We start from the raw sequence: 19574 nt of genomic DNA on the forward strand, positions 1-19574 counted from the left end.
ATCTGCCACGTAACCTCCCCCAGCACCAAACTTCAAGGGCAACGTGGAGTGTGCAAAATTAATGAACTAGAATATGGCCAGCCCCTCACCACGACCTAGCCACGTTACCGGGTCCAGACCACTTGGGCCCCAAGTTAGGCTATGTCCTTCTCTAGGAGTTGTTCCCAAGCTTACAATTCCACGTGTCCGTAAGTAAATCTATGTTTAGATGTCCTAATGTGCTTCTGACATCCTGGGGGTTCTTCGAGCTCTCTGCACAAATCTGTAACTCGGTCGTTGGTGGACCACCAGCATCTGCCCCTGCTGGGACAGCCCCACACGGCTGGGGACTGTGGACGCCCTGCACTCCCGATGCAGACGATCCGGGCCCCTGCCAGCGTCTTCTACACGCCTCTTCTGGGGGTTCCTTCTACGCCTGCTCTTGGAAACAGCTCCCATTCTCTGTCCCGTAACATCTCTGCCACATCCAATTAGAAGCCACTTTCACACCTTTTTACTGCGTTCCCAACCAAGTAGCTGCCAGTTCTGACATGGTCTCCTCCCTCCCTCCAGGGGAGTCTCGCCTCCCCTTAGAAATGGCTCTGGCAGGGGCACCAGGGTGGCTCAGTCAGTTAAGCGTCTGACTCCTGATCTCGGCTCAGGTCATGATCTCACAGTTCACGGGTTGGAGCCCAACGTCAGGCTCTGTGCTGATGGTGTGGAGCCTGCTTGGGATTCTCTCTCTCCGTCTCTCTCTGTCTCTCTCTCAAATAAACATTTTTTAAAACCTTAAAACAAGAAAAAGAAATGGCACTGGCAGTACGTGGCCCTGTTTCCTGTCTTGGGCTCTGCTTTGTCCCGACGGGCCTCTCCCCGAGGAACTTATTCTTGCCAGAGGTGATTTTCCAGCAAGTTCCGTGTATCTGAAAACTTACTCTCACAGATCCAGCGTACCCTTTGTTCAGGAAATACTTAGCGATCCAATCTTCTTACCATAAAAACCTCCTCAACCGTTGAGAAGTCTGCTAACATGGTCTTTCCCCAACAGCGAGTATGCATGGGTGCCAGAGAGAGCGCAGTCATGGGATGCGTCCAGCTGCCCCCCTCCCTGTGTCCTGATGTCTCAGCCTGCAGCCCCCGCCCCCCCCCCCCTCCCCGCATACCTCTTGACCAGAGTTGCTAAAAAGTAACAGAAGTGACTTGGAGTTTCACCTTCTCTTTCTGCCCTGGTCACTTTCTAGCAGGAGGCGGATTAATGAGCCGTGAAATGGCGGCAATTGAGCAGCGTTGGGTTAAAGCAGAGAAGCAGGTTCTCAGATAATCTCCCAGGGAGGTGACTGGCTCTGTTCTGTTGGGTCTGCGCGAACCCCAGGCGTACATCTGTTTGGCTTTGTCACTTTGGCCATTGCTTTTGGCTTTGTTGTAGCCTCGTGAAGATCAGTGAAACAGATGATTCAGGGTCCCAAGTCATGTCCATTACTCAAGGGGCGTTCGTAGGCGCCTCGACATTGCCTTCTGGGCACGTCCCACAAAGCTGGGCACGAATCCGTCCTCGGAGCCAATATGGGAACAGCACCTGCCCCGTAGAGGTGCCATGGGGATTAAATCCATTTGCTGGTGGAAAGTTTTCCGCACCGTGAACGCTCCACTCTAGAAATGTTGGTTGCACTTAATACTTTGCCGTCTCCCGGAACCCTGCACTGGGTCTGGGTCTAACGGGTCCTCCGCTATTTCTGTGTACTTAGAACACATTCCTTTGGGCAAGTCAAAAGGGAAGGGAAGTACAAGATAATTAATTACTGTTAGTTCAAGTGCCCCGTGAAGAGAAAACCGGAATTTGATACGCTCTTTCGACACCGTTGGAATTCTGCCGTGAACATTTTCATCAGAATTTTCCCCCTGGGAGGTTAGCTCCCGTGACAACTGAGGGGCCTGCCCTCTGTCCCACGGAAGGGGGTCATCGTCACCCAGAACAGTCCCAAAATCTTGGACGCGACAAACCTGAAGTCTGAAGTGGGGCGGGGTCTCACTCCCAAAAGCGCGACTGACTGCCACCTAGTGCCAGCCGCGGGAACTGCACCGCGTTCCTCTGACCTGCAGTGTAGGAGGAGGCAGTGAGAAGGCTCTTCTGTTGATACAGAGTAAAATTTTTATTCTAAAAAGAAACATTCAGCTAGTGTCAAAAAGCTTCCTTGTATAGCTTTTCCCAGACCCCCGTTGGCAAACACCCCTTTTGTCCGTAACCTCTGCTCCTCCTGAGTTACGGTGGTTGTGCAGAATGGTTCCAGCGTGTTCCGTTTATCGCTAACAGTTGTCCTCAAAACAGCGTGGTTCAAAGATTACCAGAAGTAAATCCCTGGGGGCGGGAGTCCTGGCATTCCAAACCCCTGGCCTGGTTTCCTAGGTCTTGATTTTGGCGGCTGATCTTTCTTTATCTGATCGTACACAGTTTTGATAAGGCCGGCATCCCTCCCCATGAGTCTGGGTGCTCTGCCTTCGTGATCCACGCTGATGCCTGAAAAGCCCTCTCCCCAACAGTGCAGAACCAGATCACCTGCCCAGTGCAGAACCAGATCAGTAATTCCACAGGCTGGAGCAGAGTGAGGGAAGGATCTAAGGCTGTAGGTGACACACTTTGGCATACTGGGGGACAGAACCAGAGGGCAATAGCCCCCCACAGTCTTACGCACTGGCACTGTGCTTCAAAAGTGCCCCAGAAACCATGAACTTGTTATAATGGTCGTAAAAGTGGTCTACAAGCAGAAAGCCTTTTCCCAACACCTGTAGGTAAGGGATGTTGGTGTTGGGAACGTCCGTCAGGCCACTTGGCGGGGAGCGTCCCACGTCACCCCGCACTCTGGAGCCCTGAGGCCTACGCAAGTGACAAACCACCACCTTCAGGGCTTACCCAGCCTTCTAGGGTAGGACAGTGCACACAGTGATGCTTCCTGTGACCACGGGGACCTCCATCAGCCCTGACTTGCTCCGAGCCAAGCTGCTTTTCCACAGCTGGATCTGAACTTAAATGCATAACTGCATCCATTGTGTGAACTCATCACTTCCAACTTCTCACAAAATGCGCATAAAACATGGTTACTGCTCTTAAAACTTCTAATGACTTACTTTGGGGTACATTAGCCAGGTTTTCTTTTAAAAGGTGAGGGATGTCCCATTTTGTTAAAGGGAATGAAATCATTATCCTCAGAAAACAAAATGTTACAAGGGATCAAGAGAACAGCCCCAAACTATATAGCGTTCTGGGAAACAGTCTGCTCTTGGGCTCTGTGGAGACTGGCTCCCTTTGAAATGAGTGGTGGGGGTTTCAGGTCCTCCCAAGGGGACCCCGGGAGTCTCCAAAGACTGGATACAGGAGCATCATCAGATCCAAAGCAACCAGAGTGAACCAGTATGGCCCCTGCTGGAGTTTTTTCAATCACTGGAATAAGGTCACTGACCCTTGGGAGTTTTCTTCTTTAACTCTTGGAAGCAAAAACATTGTAAATGCTGAAAATATGGAAAGTTCCATCCTGATGCATTTTGCTGGGCTACAATTCCCGTCCACCTTGGGGAGGGGAGTGAGGAAGCAGTCCTTGGGTCGTAAAGTGAGAGGAGGTCTTACATTCACTTGACAAACACAAGCATACAGGCCCCTAGAGTCAGCGGAGGGGGTCACCCTGACCATGGCAGGGACACCTGGAGCGTCATCAGAAGGACGTCATGAAGTGCTCTCAGGCGGAGGGCCAGCAGAGCTGTGGGTTAAGACCTCCACCTCCCTGGGCTGTCCCCTCACCTGTCCTGTGTGAGAATTATATTTGTCCCCTGACTCCCAAACCTGGCTTTGCATCTGAGTTGCTTGGGGACCTTGTTAAAAATATGGATTTCCAGGGGCACCTGGGTGGTTCAGTGTGTTAAGCATCCGACTTCAGCCCAGGTCACAATCTCATGGTTTGTGGGTTTGAGCCCCACTTCGGACTCTGTGCTGACAGTTCGGAGCCTGGAGCCTGCTTCTGATTCTGTGTCTCCCTCTCTCTCTCTGCCTCCCCCCTGCTCGTGTGCATGCTCTCTCTCTCTCTCAAGAATAAATATTTTAAAAAATCAATATAATGCCAACCTCGAGAATAGTTTTCTTTCAGGTGACTGTGTTTAGTCTAAAAGTAAGCTAGATAGAACTGTTGGTCCAGCTCCTGGTCCATGCCACCAACATCCAAAAGGCATTCTGCACTCCTGCCAGCCAGTCGATGACCTCAACAGGGGAGCCAGCATCGGGAGGCCCCACACACAGGTGTCTTCTGCGGCTCCCCTGTGTGCAGGCATCGCCCCCAGGGCTTGTTTGCCAATCACGGGGCCAGGAGAGAAACGCACAGGGTCTGCCGTGAGTCACGTCACGCTCGAGCGTGGCCTAGGAGTATGATCTAAGGAGACCGGCGGAGCCTTGGCACGTGGAAATGAATGGTCTCCACTGAGACCGTACACATAGACGGCTGTTTTAGTTACCTGCGGTTGCCTGATTTGGTAACTCCAAAATTGCCTCATATTCTGGTTATCACTTTCTGATACCTAAGTATAGCCAGGAGCCCTTGTATCACTCATAAGGACACGAAGGCCATTTGCTGCGGTTACTCTGGGCACTAATACTGTTTTCCATGTAGTCAGAGCTCAGTTAGAGCATTTCCTGCCTATGGGACACCTGTGGTCCCAGAATCTGCTCTTCCAGCCCATTCTTGGCTGCCTTCTGGGCTCCCCGAGGCCCTCAGTTCATCCACATCCAACTCCGTGTCTTCTTGGGGGCCAGGAGGCTTGAGAAACCAAGTCGGTGTGTTAGGCAAGCAGTCGCGTTCAGGCAAATGTATTTATTGCCGCAAGCAGGGGAAGGCTTTCCCAGAAGTTCGGCTTTTCTGACATATGCCAGGCAGCGTCACATCCAGACTGTAAAAAGCGTGGCCTCACATTGGGGTAAAAGCCATCGAGTGGGACGGCCCATGTGCTGCCTATTTTTAGAAGAAGGAGCAGAGTTTGCAGACGTCCTGCTCCTGTGGGTGGGGACCGGGAGATGACCCATTTCTCCTCTGCTGTAAATGTGACTCATTTCAGGTAAAACTGTACAGCAGCATCTTACGAGTAGAGGTGATGCCTCTGGTGTGTTCTTTCTGAAGACTGTGCATCGTGGAGGCCAGGACCGCCTGGTCTTCTCTTTGGTCCTGACCCACTTCCAGTCCAGCCACTCGGCGGGCTGAGTGCGGACAGCCCTCCTTTCTGTCCACATCACACGCCACAGACCAGATTCCAGACTGGACTCCAGACCAGCCCTTAGTTTCTGCAGTTTGGGTTTTGTTTTGTTTTTTTTTTTTTTTTTTTTTTTCATCTCCCTGGCAGACATTTTTAAAAAGCATTTGGCTAAGTGTTTTTTTAATACGGTGTTTTAAAAGTGTCCCCTCTTCCTTCTTCCTTTCCGAAACATTAGTGACCTTATAAATTCATTCGTAAGAATGTTCCAGAAGGACTTGGTCGTATCCAACAAGCCCATGAACTTCAGGCTTCTCTTCTTTTTTTTTTTTTCTTTTTTTTTTTTTCTTTTTTTTTTAACATTTATTTATTTTTGAAAGAGACAGAGCATGAATGGGGGAGGGGCAGAGAGAGAGGGAGACACAGAATTCGAAGCAAGCTCCAGGCTCCCAGCACAGAGCCCAATGCAGGGCTCAAACCCACAGACTATGAGATCATGACCTGAGCCAAAGTCGGACACTTAACCGACTGAGCCACCCAGACGCCCCTTAACTTTTTCATGTTTATTATTTTTAAGAGAGAGAGACAGAGCGTGAGCAAGGGAGGGGGAGAGGGAGAGGAGACACAGAATCCGAAGCAGGCTCCAGGCTCCGAGCCGTCCACACAGAGCCCGATGTGGAGCTCAAACTCATGAACCCTGAGATCATGAGCTGGGCTGAAGTCGGACGCTCAACTGACTGAGCCACCCAGGTGCCCCCAGACTTGTCTTCTTAATGTGTGTCTTTACCAGACTCTTCTCTTCATTTGTATTTAAGTTAATTTTGTCGAGGTAATGTTTTGCATGCAATTTAGTGGATACTGACAGTCGTGTACCGCTACATGTAATTGTGAAGGAAGACAGGTCCACGACCCCCAAAAGTCTCAGTCTCTTCCCTCCCTCTGCCTCCACCCCCGGCCACCACTGCTCTGTTTCCTGTGCCTAGTTTGGTTTTCTCTGAATGTCGTAAGTCAGATATCAGCATAGCATCCTACCAGCGGGATGGGTGGGATGAGCTTCCCTCACCATGACGCCCCGAGATCCGTCCTCCATGTTGCACACATCAGGTCATTTCCCGCCTCGTGTTGCTAAGTGGTATTCCATTTTACGAACGTACCAGTTCCTACACTCATCAGCCGCTGGACATCCAGGGTTTCAGCTGAAATAAACCAAACCACTATGAACGTTTACCTACAGGTCTTACGCTAAGTGGATGTTTAACTTTATAAGAAACTGCCACACTTTCCCAGAGAGGCTGCCCATTCTGCATCACACCGGCAGCCTCCCCGGCATGGTCCTGGCATGCCGTCCTGCCCGGCGACCCACCCCTGGGGGGCTGTCCTGACCGTAGCCCTCCCTGGTGGCACCAGTGTGGACTGGCTTCCCTCTGGTCATCTTCTCCGAGGAAGAGTGGGTTCAGATCTCATATCGAGTGTCTCTGTCCTCGATTTCTGGGTGTTCTGTCTGTACTCTGGACAAAAGTCACGTATCAGACATATGTGTTCTGGAAATATGCCCCCCCCATCTGTAGCTGCTCTTTATTTCTTGATGGTACCTTTAAGATCAAGCCTTCTGATGTTTTCAACATTTTTCTTTTATGGTTCATGATCTCTGGGGCACGTCTAAGAAACAGTTGCCTAATGCAAAGTCGCTAAGACTCTTCCCTGTGTGCTTTCCTTCAGAAAGTTAGAGTTTTAGCTCCTACACTCGGGTCTGTGACCCTTTTTGACCACACATGTGTACGTGGAGCCAGATGAGGGTCACGGTTTATTTCCTTACGTGTGGATGTATTTGCTTTCTATAGATGCTGGTGCTGTGGTCAGTGCCAAATAATTTTGGAGAGCAGGACTTCCAAGGCCAGTATAGTTCTACCTCATATAGGTGGAATCCGTGATTTGGAATGGTAGCCGGGGCAGGGCTGGTGTTCTGTTACACCAAAGAAGCCATAGACAAAGGGTGGCGGACCGACCACGGGCTCTGTCTCGAGTGGATCAGGCGGCTGCTCGTTACTGCTGATTGTTATCGTACAGGTTCTGTCCTGTTCCGATGCCTCCACGTTATCATGAGCTCAGAAAATGGTACAGACTCACCCGGCCAGGGCCATCAAAAAACTCGCTCACCCTAAGAACGGTGGCGAAGTCTGAGTTGTAGCTGAAGGAATTGTTTTCTCGGATCCTAAAAGGTAGCCCTGCCCAGCTTCTGGGCCATTTGACGTATTTTCTAACGAGCTGGGACCTGGGCTGGAATCCCCAGAGGGTCACCGAGAAGGGCAGCATCGGAAGGGCCGGGAAGGCCTGGAACGCACCGCCAGCAGCCGAGGAAGGGAGGGGCCCCCCAGGGGACGGGAGAGGATATGGGGTGTCTGCTGGGGCCCGCTGCCCATAAAAGGCAAGACAGGAAGAGTCAACTTCAGAAAGAGAAGGGATTTCCTACTATTCACATGTTGGCCAGTAAGTGAAAAGCTTATTCTTATTCGAGCAGGAAAATACTGTACTGTAAATTAAAAATCCTGATGTGCAGTGAAGCAGGGTTTTATCCTTGGAAACATTTCTCTTTATCCTTCTCTGATAAAGGAAGCTATTTTTTTTTTTTTTTTTTTTTTTTTACCTTCCTCCCCACAGAGAGCTGTAAGGTTAACAAGCTGCGGATGGAAACAGTCACCCCCTTGGGGCCGCGTGTGAGGCCACGCTTCTCGGGCCCCACTTCATGATCAGCGCCCCACCTTCGCGTCCGCTTCCGCAGGCCCGGAGTCACCCCCGCGTGCACATAGCTGGTTCTATTCTGCCCTTTTCTCAAAAGTGAAAATTCCAAGTTCAGGAAAGCTTAGTAAGAGTCTCAGGCCTTGAAGTGCATTCTGGCCACAGCCGCGGTATTTGAGCAATGTGTATTCAAGTCTGGACGCATTCTATCCACCTTTTCAGACTTCAACTTCCACCGCCGACCCTGGATCCCACACGGGCTCCAGGAGTGATTTCAAGAAGGAGACATGATGAGCAACCTTCCGTCCTCACAGGGAGCAAAGTTGGTTCTGGCCTGTTGCAGATCCCACTGAAGCCTAAGACCCAGAAAAGTTCATTAGAAATAGTACTTAACAAACGTAAATATTAGATCTTCCTCTGCCTGATGCAGTAAACACTCAACTGTTCTTCTAAGACCCGACTTCATTTTTTATTAAATGAGATTTTTATTAAAAGATACCTGCTTCTGTAAGAACGTCGCAGGGGGAGGGGTGTTGAGCAGTAAGCCTCCTGGGCTACTGTACAAAGAAACCCCCGAGGAGGGTGGTCACTGAAGCTCCAGGAGGGTCCGGGCCAAGCCTGGGATTCCGCATTTCTCCCAATCTCCCAGGTGGAGCTGGTTCAGGTTGAGGACCTCACTCAGAGCAGCAATGATGTAATGGAACACGGAAGCTTCAGAACCGGCCCACTCCCCGACCCGACGTCACGATACTGGGCTACTTCCAGAGCCCCCGCTGTCTCCTCTCAAGTGGGGGTGACAGTTGTCACGTGTTTGGCATGGGGGTAAAATAAGATAAACCGTTTTTTCAAACCAAGACGGGGGCGCCTGGGCGGCTCAGTCAGTTGAGCGTCAGACTTCAGCTCAGCTCATGATCTCCTGCTTCGTGAGTTCAAGCCCCATGTCGGGCTCATGGCTGTTGGTGCAGAGCCCGCTTCAGATCCTCTGTCCCCCTCTCTCTGTCCCGCCCCGTCTTGCACTCTCTCAAAAATAGAAACGTTTTTAAAGATTTTTAAAAATAAAACCTATAACAGGCACTTCATCCCAGAAGATACGCGATTTAATGATGCTTTTTCCTTTGTCCCGTCTCCCAGCAAGTAACACGTAGATCTGAATCAGATCGCCTGGCGGGACGGGGGTCACAGCACATGGTCCCTCCACTCCTTTCACAGCGTCTGCTGGCTTTTAAGAAATGTTTCTCAGGAATGCTTTTGTCAAGTGCGCCGCAAGACTCTCAGGAGCCCTTGAGGTTTATGCAGAGACATTCAAACTAGACGTCTCCTTCTGGGGTAATTTTTATTTTTAACGTCACTTAGAACAAAAGGAAGGGAAGAGATGGAAATAGGTTTTCCGACCATGACTTTCCCACTAAGGGTGGAAGTTGGTGATAATTAGCACAGAGGAAGCTCCTTTTCATTAGCTGATCATTCCAACTGCTCTTGACAGACACACTGGATGCCCTGGCCGGCAGGATATCCTCGGGGAAATCTCAGGCCTGATGACTAAAACATTCAGAGCAAGGTCCTTGACCTTGACGTCAATGTCCACTTCGCCTGAGCAGCACAGCGTTTGCACTGTGGGCAAGAGCAAGGGTCCAGTCCGTGGGGACGAAGGTCTGATTCAGATTTTCTCTAGACTCTTCCTGGCCCTTCCCCAGGGCGGAAGCTGGATGGAATTTGTGAAATGTCCCATCTGTCAGAAGCTCAAGATAAACTCCTCAGAATGTCACCATCCTCACACCCACCACGATGGCTAGAACTTCTAAGAAAGGGAAAAGAGCGAGTGGTAGCAAGGGTGTGGAGAAATCTGGAACCCTCACAAACTGCTGCTGGGAATGGACGTGATGCAGCCACTGTGGGAAGCAGTCTGGCAGTTCCTGAAAAAGTTAGACAATTGCCAGAAGGCACAGCCATTCCGTTCCGAAGTCTGTACCCAGAAGAATCGAAAACAGGCACTCACACAGGTAATTGTACGTGCACGTCCATAGTAGCACGAGCCACAATGGCCCTAAGGTGGGAACCCCGTAAATGCCCATGAATGGATGAAATGGACAAATTGTGGTCTCTCCATACAATGAGTATGATTCAGCCGTGGAAGTGAATGGGGTACTGCGGGTGCTACCCCATGGGAGAACCTCAGAAATTCTATGGTAAGTGGAAGAAGCCAGGCACAAAAGGTCACGTATCATACATATGACTCCATATATGTGAAATACCCAGAATGGATAGATCCCATAGACACGGAGAGTAGACAGCAAATGTAGGGGCAGTGAGGAGTGTCTGCTCAGTGGGTACGGGGTTTCCGTTTGGGGTGATGGGAATGTTCTAGACCTAGATAGAACTGGTGGGTAGAGAACACTGTGAATGTGCTAGAAGCCCCTTTAAAGGGTCTGTGTTATGTTACGGGAATTTCACAGTGATAGCATGCCTCAGAAGAGGAAAGGCTCATTCCAAAAGCCAGACTTCCCATCCAAGAAACAAAGGCTGAAAAGAAGTTTACTGACAATGGCAGGAAAGTGAGTACATGATGTCGCTATCACTTTTCCCATCAAAGGGAACCGAGGAGAGGTTACTGAAGGCATGACAAGAATGTGGTTTTTCATCATGAAGACACACATGTTCTGCTGTGGTTAACAGGAGGTGCCGCTCCTAGTCGGAGGCGTGCAGTGAGCCCCCCAGATGGGGATGAACTTTGTAGACGGTAAAAGTGACAGTGTTACTGAAGAACATTTTACGCCCAAAAGGACGCTCGCTGTGCGAGCCTCACCATGACTGGGGGCATTTGAGGGCTTGGGGCATACCGCATAATCACAAGAAGGTGGTATTCTAACAGTGCCAACGAAACAAAAACGATTACGACCGGAGAAGATCCGTAAAAATCAGAATCAAAGCACGTTTTGTCCCCACACTTCCAGCAAATGTAGCATGCGGAAGGCCCTGAGCACTAGCCTAGGGTGAGCCTGGGGTTCGTGTGTTCATGGTCAGGGCTACCCACCTTCCAACACAACCCTCCTCAACGAGGGGGAGACAAGAAAGTGGCGATAGCCCCCTTTTACCGCATTGTTCAAAGACACGGAATACCCTGGCTTCACCACTGCCCGCGATGCTTGCGGAGTATCTGGTGAGTTCCGCCTTGACCGGACCCTCCGGAACACGAGGAGGGTAGAGCAAGAAAACCCATCATCTCCAGAACTGACCTGGCCCAGAGGGAGCCCTAAGGGGGCATCCCAAAACACCCTTTGTTGGAGGAGGCAGGTCTCATCCATCGACTCGATCTTAACCTCCATCCGTATCTTCCGCCTCAGAGAAATTCTGACCGCTTCCCCCGCACCTGGGCCCCACGTCCACAGGCGTCGGCAGTGTTGGGAGGTGAGGCCCCCACACCCCCTGGCCAGGTGAATAATCGCCTGTGGCGTGGATAAGACCCCATTTTGTATACTCACCGTCTCCCAGGGAACGCCGTGCGTCTGCCCTTTGGCTGCTGGGGAAGATGCTACAGCGAACACAGGCGTCCAAGCACCTGTTCGGTCTCCGCTCCCAGCGATTTTGAGGATTCTCCCAGAAGTGGGTTGCGGGATGGAATGGCAGTTCTCTGTTTAATTTTTGAAGACCCACCATCCTGTTCCACGTCGGCCGTGCCGTTTTTACGTCCCCACGCGCAGTGCCGAGGGCTCTGGTTTCTCCATGTGCTCACCAGCACATCATTTTGTCTTTTTTTAAATAATGGCCACTCATGTCCGATGGCCACAGGCGTGGATTGTTACAGGCTTCAGACACCTTTAATGTTTCTCTGTGTGTGCGTGTAGTATGTGTGTAGACGGGAGATTATCTGATCACTTAAATATCTGGGGATCATTTTGATACCTGAGTGCCATATACATTGCCATCCTGTTACAGGCATTATACTGAGTAGAGATAAAATATTGGAAATTTGTTTGGAATTTTCTTGTTAACTGAGAACACATTTTTTATTTAAAAAAAAAAAAAAGCCAGGTAAGGAGTGCCTGTGTGGCTCAGTCAGTTAAGCGTCCGACTTCGGCTCAGGTCATGATCTCACAGTCTGTGGGTTCGATCCCCACGTCGAGCTCTGTGCAGACAGCTGGGAGCCGGGAGCCTGCTTCAGATTCTGTGTCTCCCTCTCTCTCTGCCCCTCCCCTGCTCATGCTCTCTCACTCTCTCTCTCTCAAAAATAAATAAATAAACATGAAAATTTTTTTTAAAAAGCCAAGTAAGCTGATTCTTTCATCCCAACCTAATGCCGGCATTTCACGGTAACGCAACATGAGTGATCTAGGATGATATTTTTTTCTCACATTTAACATGGTTTTTTTCTTTTAACACTCTAGGCCTTCTTTCTTAGCCAGAAGTCACTCTGTGGCAATTGTGGCAGGAGATAGAACTGTCTACATGTGACGCTCCCTGGACATCATAGCTCTTTGAGAATGAAAAGCGTCGTTTCAAAAGCAGCACGCTGGAAAATGCTCGTCTGTTGTTATTAACCATGATTAAACTCTGTTGTTTCTGCAGGGGCAGCCAGGGCCAGTGGGCCCCCAGGGGTACACCGGGCCCCCAGGCCTGCAGGGATTCCCAGGACTGCAGGGCCGCAAAGGTGACAAGGGCGAGAGGGGGTCACCGGGGATCACAGGACCAAAAGGAGATGTGGTATGATGACTTCTCATGTTCCCTCCACTTTTGCGACGGGCAGCGGGTGTCCCGGCCCACAGTGAGCTTGTCTGCCTTCCTTACAGGGAGCAAGAGGCGTTTCCGGATTCCCTGGTGCCGACGGAATTCCCGTAAGTGTTTTGTAAGATTTTGTAGGATTTTAAAACACCGAACACATGCTAAGCAAGCTCCTGACTTACAGAAGCATTCTACGTAGGCCTCCTGTTTAGTTTACAAAATGAAGCAGGGCTCTCTGTGCATCCTTTTTCCCCTGGAGTCCCGTCAAATACGGCACAGATTGGTTCCTTTGTAAATGTTCTTCTGCGCTTGGCTTCGGAATCGAAGCCGGTTTTCGGCGAAAACCGGACTTGGTTTTGTAATGGAAGGCTAGCACGTTAGATATGCTCAATCAGAATGCGGCTTGACATTTTGTTGGAACCGTAAAGCGACCTGAACATAAAGGGGCACGGCCGAGATGGTGGGTGGGAGGACGCCCTCTGCTGGACGTTGGTGACGCTTCCCCAGTTCTCCAGTGAACCATGCGTAAGTGAGAAGAAAAGACAGGGTTTGTCCATGAGAAAATCTCAAAATGCAATAAAATGTGTTTTTCTAACCTAGTTTACTTTACTTCTTGTGGCATAAAAAAAAAAAAAATAAACACAGCAGCCTGTCTCTCAACCTCTTTCACAAGGATCTGTGAGCAGATTCCCAGGGTCTGCCTCCTACGGATCCCAGCCGCGGGGACAGATGTGTTTATGACACATGCTTTCGCCTGCTGCTGAGGTTTGAGGACATCTGCTTCAGGAACCTCCCTCGTGTGCACACATCCGAGCCCTTACCCCACATGCCCACACCCCCTGCCCCTGTGTTAGCACGCACATCTACACGCATGTGCACACGTAACAGATGCATTCCCGGGGCTGTAGAAGCAGGACAGCCGCCTTGTAGGAGGGAACACAGAAGAGCCATCACAGAGAGGCTGTGCATCACAGAGAGGAGTTTCTTCAGAATGCCGGCTGCACACCCAGGAGGCTGTGCAGCGGTACAGGAAGGCGGTCAGGGCTACAGACAGGCCACACGCAGACCTGAGGCCCGCGTGACGGTGACCTGACCCGGAGCGTCCCCTGGATGGGAGCTCACACGCACCAGTTAGGACACACAGCTGTGTGAACAAGTAAGGTAGTCACTTCCCCATTAGTCAGAGTCAAAGAATCCGTAGATTTTCAGGGATAAACAAATAATGATAGCATTTTCCTACCAACCGCCTGCAACGAAACCACCTATTCTTAAACCGCTTTCTTGAGCTCTTTGGGCCGCCTTGTCGGTTTTGTCTTCTGGAAGTCGAAATCTGAGTTTAAAAGGAGGGATGTGGAAAAACAGTATAGCTGCTCTGAGTCATATTTGGTTTTTCCACTGTATGCCCATTTACTCTGAGGAAGAAATAGTTCACAAGTTGGAGAGGCAGTGTCTTCACATGAGAGAGTGGTCACGGTAAGCCGGTAACCGAGCGGTTTCCGCAGAACCTCCGTGCTGCTGACAATGGCCTCGCCCGCTGACCACAGGACTCTGGAACTGCACATACGTGGACCCACGTGCCATCTGCCCCCGGGCTAATTTTAGCCACTCAGGAGCCATATATAAAATGTGATGTGCAGTCAGATCTTAAGAGCCGTGTCCAGTTAGATGTTGAACATGAGACGGGCGGTCGGTTCAAGGTAATTGCAATTTTTCTTTGAAGAACAGTCTCCAACTAACATCTGACTGACACGCCATGTCACATGACTTAGATCAGTTCCAAGGGAGCAAGAAAGGCCCACAGGAGACAGATCACTCCGGAGAGGAGTGAAGAACTCGAGTTACGAAAAGCATCACGGAAGACCGCACAGATCGTGAGCAGAGCACCCACCGGGCTTGTTTTCTCAGGCTGAATTTGAAGGATCAGCTTTCAGAGACCCCTAAAAAAAGGCCTGTAGTTGGCCACTACCAAGGCAGCTGGCTGCACTCTCAGCTGGAGAGATGGATGGTACCCCGTGATTTCCAGGGCAGCAGGGATTTCTCTCGTCTACCAGGGGATTGGCTGTTGGATCTGTGCTTGTCTGAGGGTCCCAGTTAAAGCAGCAGCTTTGAGTGTCTAAAGGAGAGCGATGAGAGGTAGACAACGAAATTAAAATGCAACTCTTCTCGTTGTGTTTCTTAATATCGTTCAGGGTCCAGGCACTCTATGTAGGATTCGTTCATTTCTCTTGAAATGTCCCAAATTTCTCAAAGTAAGTGTAAAAGGGATCCTAATGGGGCCTCAAAAAATCCACTCTGGAATGTAGGCTTGGTCCATTGTCAGCAAAAGCAAAATTTTAGAGAGATTAAAAAGATGGCATATATCTAAACACGCGCCATGGGAAGAAACAGCAAAATAGGCCGTGGTCTCGTAAGCGGCAGGTCATTAACTCAGCCTGACTCCCTAGCTATTCAAAAGACATTTGGTCATGCTGCCTTCCCTCCCCTCCCCCACCCCGACATCTCTGAACATCAGATGTTGCTTTTATTGGCTTTATTCGAAAGCAAATAAGAGGAAATCAGTTCTTCTACATACGGTGAAGTCCTGGATGAAATCCCATCGGGGGGCAGGGGGAATGTGAATCTCTTTCCTGTGTAGGATGTGAGTCTGTCAACTCACCCTCTACAGTTCAGTTGGGCACAAAAGAGGGGGCCCCTTGTTGTCCTTGAAAGACCTAGCCGCTTCCAGAGTGCCTTCTAGAAGTTTTAAATCTACTGTGACCCATCCCTGCTGACACAGACCTCCCGATAGACCGGCAGTAATGGACTTCTTTACCCAGCCCATGGCAAACAGAACTTTGTCCTGAAGGCCTTTCTCCTGCTCAGAACCGAACCTGTGTGCCTCCATTTACTTAATCTTTCATTCACCCACCTGCTGGTTTTGAGTTCTCTTTGCCCTTGGGTTCATACAGGGTGGGAAGATTTAGAAGTGTTTTATCACGCTCCTCATGAGAACGCCAGACCGTGTGCTAGAAGGCTCACCTACTCTTCTCTCCCAGGGACACCCGGGGCAAGGTGGGCCCAGAGGACCACCTGGTTACGATGGCTGCAATGGGACGAGAGGAGACGTGGGCCGCCAGGGACCCGTCGGCCCTGGGGGGTTCGCTGGCCCTCCTGTGAGTATCAGGGCAGCGGGTGAGGCTGGGGTGGTGAACTCCAGGAGCTGGGGGGCCGGCCCTTATCCGCAGACGGGTGGAGGATGTGTGGTGTGCCTTTCACGGGCCCATCCAGAAGGCCCTTTTAGAAATTGTGTCAGAGAGACTTTCCAAGGAGGGCGGGGTTGGCTCCTGTGGACCCCTCGGCCGGGGCGGGTGTGCTCAGCCCAGCCCCTGCACCCCCAGGCAGGTGCTCCCCTGTCCCTAGGCAGTGGTCAGGATGCACACGTTCCTGCAGACATCTCGGCATGATTTTCCTGCGTCCAGAGAACTTCATTTTCCAAATTTGTTCTGTAAACAAGATAGAAAATAATACGTGTGGTTTGTATCGTGCAGTTTTACCTGTGTCCTTGCATTTCCCCCCATGCTACAATTCAAGTAACAGGGAAGAACTGGGCAAGAGCAAAAACAAAATCAAAAGACTTCATTAGAGCTTGACAGGATGCCGTTAGCCCCCGTCTTGTTAGATTCTAAACTCCTCTGTGACATGGAAACAGCCCCTGCAGGTAGAAGTGTGCTTTTTTTTTTTTCTTTTTAATGGAAAACTTCCATGTATTCATCTGTTTTGTAGACTCAGTTTTCAGGTCTTTGCAAAGAATCTTGAAGTGTTTTCCATTTCTGTATGGCTGCCTTCTTGCCATCAAAATATTGCAAAGTCAGGGTTTTGCCAACATCTTATTTGGTAAAACTCTTTATGTAAGAAAACATTTCTAAGACTGGGGAAGAATATTCACACGTTCCTCCCCGCGTGTTTCCCCCTGAAGTTCGTGGATGTCTCTTATTCTCACTTCTCCTCCCCAGTCCTCTCCCTGGGTTGTCTTTTATGTGTGGGTCACCTTGTCAACGAGGACCATCACTTTCCAGTCTGCTGTAATGTCATGAAACTATCATTATCAATAAATATAACCATCACTTTAAAATACTGATTTTATATGGGCGTCTGGGTGGCTCAGTCGGTTAAGCGTCAGACTTCGGCTCAGGTCCTGATCTCACAGTTCAGGAGTTCGAGCCCCATGTCCAGCTCTGTGCTGGCAGCTCAGAGCCTGGATCCTGCTTGGGATTCTGTCGTGTGTGTGTCTCTCTTTCTGCCCCTCCCCCTCTCACACTCTGTCTCTCTGTGTGTCTTAAGATTAAGTGTTTAAAAAAATTTTTTTAATACTGATTTCATACACAGACATTGAAAGACATTCATCCACCTACTATGTGCACACGTACTGAATGTATTTGTCACAATTCCACTTTTCCAGAATGACCCAGCATCTTTCCCAAAAATGGTGCTTCAGAACATATGTGTTAATATCTTTAACACCCTAATGCCCAAGAAAAGACAAAGTGTATTATTACGAAGAGAAACAACATGTTGGCATCCTGAAGGATTCGTTTACTGAGCATTCTTTTGGGTTTTTGTAAATAACCTAAGTCCTATAAAATGTTTCCATTTTAACTTTGAAGGAAGATACTATTGGGTAAATACGAAAGTCTCATCTTTGTGGCTGAATGTAGGACTGGTGTTCAGAATAACCCAAATAAGCCGTAAGGACCACTGACATTGCCCATAACAGACAATGTCTAATCACCCACATGGCTAGCACTGCACTGAGTGTTCACGGGCCTTTCTGTGTTTTCTCTGTCTTCCACGTCCTGTCTACCATAGGGGCCCCAAGGACCCAAGGGGCAGAAAGGTGAGCCGTACGCGCTTTCCAGTGTGGACCGCGACAAATACAGGGTATGTTCGTTAGAGGTGGGACTCGTGCCTGAGCTATCAGGGTAATTCCTGATTAATAACAAAACTTCCCTAGTATGGCTGAGCTATAAGCAAGTGCCTCTGGTGTGGTAGAACAGCCCAGCACCATGAAGAAGCTAAAAACCTTCGATTTCTATCCTGGGGCGCCTGGGGGGCTCAGTCAATTAAGCATCCAACTCTCTCAAGTCACAATCTCACCGTTCGTGGGATCAAACCCCAGGTAGGGCTCTGTGCTGACAGTGTGGAGCCTGATTGGGATTCTGTCTCTCTCTCTCTCAAAATAAGTAAACTTAAAAAAAAAAAGCATCGATTTCCCATCGGGGTGACATTTACCTGTGGGTGCACACCTTTCCAGTCTGTATTCACAATGCCCCAGATAAAGGGTAGCATTACCAAGCCCCTAGCAGGGCTGATATAGTTTCCGAATTTGTTTCCAAAGTTGTGACAAAATGTAACTAAATCTAAAGACACTTAAAAACCAGAACTCTTGGGGCGCCTGGGTGGCTCAGTCTGTTAAGCATCTGACTTCGGCTCAGGTCACGATCTCACGGTCCGTGAGTTCAAGCCCCGCGTCGGGCTCTGTGCTGACTGCTCAGAGCCTGGAGCCTGTTTCAGATTCTGTGTCTCCCTCTCTCTCTGACCCTCCCCCATTCATACTCTGTCTGTCTCTGTCTCAAAAATAAATAAATGTTAAAAAAAAAAATTAAAAAATAAATAAATAAATAAAAACCAGAAGTCTTAAAATTATTTTCTCTCAACTAGGGTGAACCTGGGGAGCCTGGATTGGTCGGTTTCCAGGTAAGGTCTATTTTCATTAGAGAATGTTCCAGCAGAATGTCAAGAACTCAGGACTGCACATACCGGTGTCCCTCTCCTAACAGCCTTCCTTTTTGCCTGTACACAGGGGCCTCCCGGCCGCCACGGGCCTGTGGGACAGATGGGTCCAGTTGGAGCTCCAGGAAGACCAGTAAGTAGCAGGTGCCCGGCTCATTCTCAGGGGGCCATCAGGGTGTCCCCTAGACACACGGCTTCTTCAGTTGTTGATGCATGTGGAAGCATCACAATACATCTCGGATGCTTGTGGTTATGATGGAGACTCTCGAGACAAAATAGGTCCTCTCTCGCATGCATTTTGCTGCTGTTAAGGTTGAAGAATGAGGACTTGAAATTTGTGGGCACTAGATCACCACCAAGCATGTCCAGTGTAGAGATGGTGCTGGCTGGGCCCCCTTCCAGTCGAGACGAGCTCTCTCGACCCCACACCCAGCCAGCTGATGGCCGGGGGGGGGGGGGGGGCAGGGGGGAGGGGCTGTCACCCCTGGGCCAAGCACATCAAAGTCCGACAGGTGGATAAGAAGAAATGGTCTCTGCCTGGGCGTGGCCATTGGGACAGCTGTACCACACCTGGGGGTGGCCATTGTCACAGGTGTGCCACACCTGGGAGTGGCCATCATTGCCAGTGAGATGTTACACATCAGTTAGCAAAATGGCCCCAGTGGCCGCCTGAAGGGGTTCCCGGCCTGTGCAACTCAACGGACAGAGTGAGTGGCACCAGCACAACACGGGGGTGAAGGAGGGCTTGCTGCAGGGAGGGAGAGGATGAGAAAACAGAGGTGCTGGTGCCCATGAAGCCCCCCAGACCACTTCCCCCACCGCCCACTGGCCCGGCACTAAACCACCCCCACTGGGTGTCTGCCCCTCGTTCCCTGGAAGTTTAGCATCAAGACAAATGGGCCTTGAACAACACTGGGGGAGGTCCGGGTCCAGGTGAGAGAGACCTTGTCGCAGAAAACCGGAGAAGCAAGGATCGCGCGATGCCAGGTTCTTTGCTCCCCCCGCCGCGTACAGCTGTCGGCCCGCCCACAGTACACACGCCACACGGGCAGGGGTTGGTCTTTAAATACACAGTTCGGGGAAATCAGAAGCAGGGGCCTGTCCCCGCCGTGTCCTGAGCTGATCTGACGGCTTCAGGTTCTTCTACGGGC

General features: G+C 50.3%; 1 protein-coding gene across 2 annotated transcripts in view; it reads left to right on the forward strand.

The window, feature by feature from the left end:
• Positions 1-19574, forward strand: part of COL4A2 (collagen type IV alpha 2 chain) — a 172563-nt gene that overhangs the window by 90943 nt on the left and 62046 nt on the right. For both annotated transcript variants that reach the window (XM_045482019.1, XM_045482009.1), the window contains exons 5-10: positions 12502-12636; positions 12723-12767; positions 15690-15806; positions 17500-17571; positions 18352-18387; positions 18494-18556. In XM_045482019.1, the coding sequence (XP_045337975.1) occupies positions 12502-12636; positions 12723-12767; positions 15690-15806; positions 17500-17571; positions 18352-18387; positions 18494-18556 (468 nt within the window). The remainder of the gene's footprint in view (positions 1-12501; positions 12637-12722; positions 12768-15689; positions 15807-17499; positions 17572-18351; positions 18388-18493; positions 18557-19574) is intronic.

Source organism: Leopardus geoffroyi, chromosome A1 (genome assembly GCF_018350155.1).
Source record: "Leopardus geoffroyi isolate Oge1 chromosome A1, O.geoffroyi_Oge1_pat1.0, whole genome shotgun sequence".
NCBI lineage: Eukaryota > Metazoa > Chordata > Mammalia > Carnivora > Felidae > Leopardus > Leopardus geoffroyi.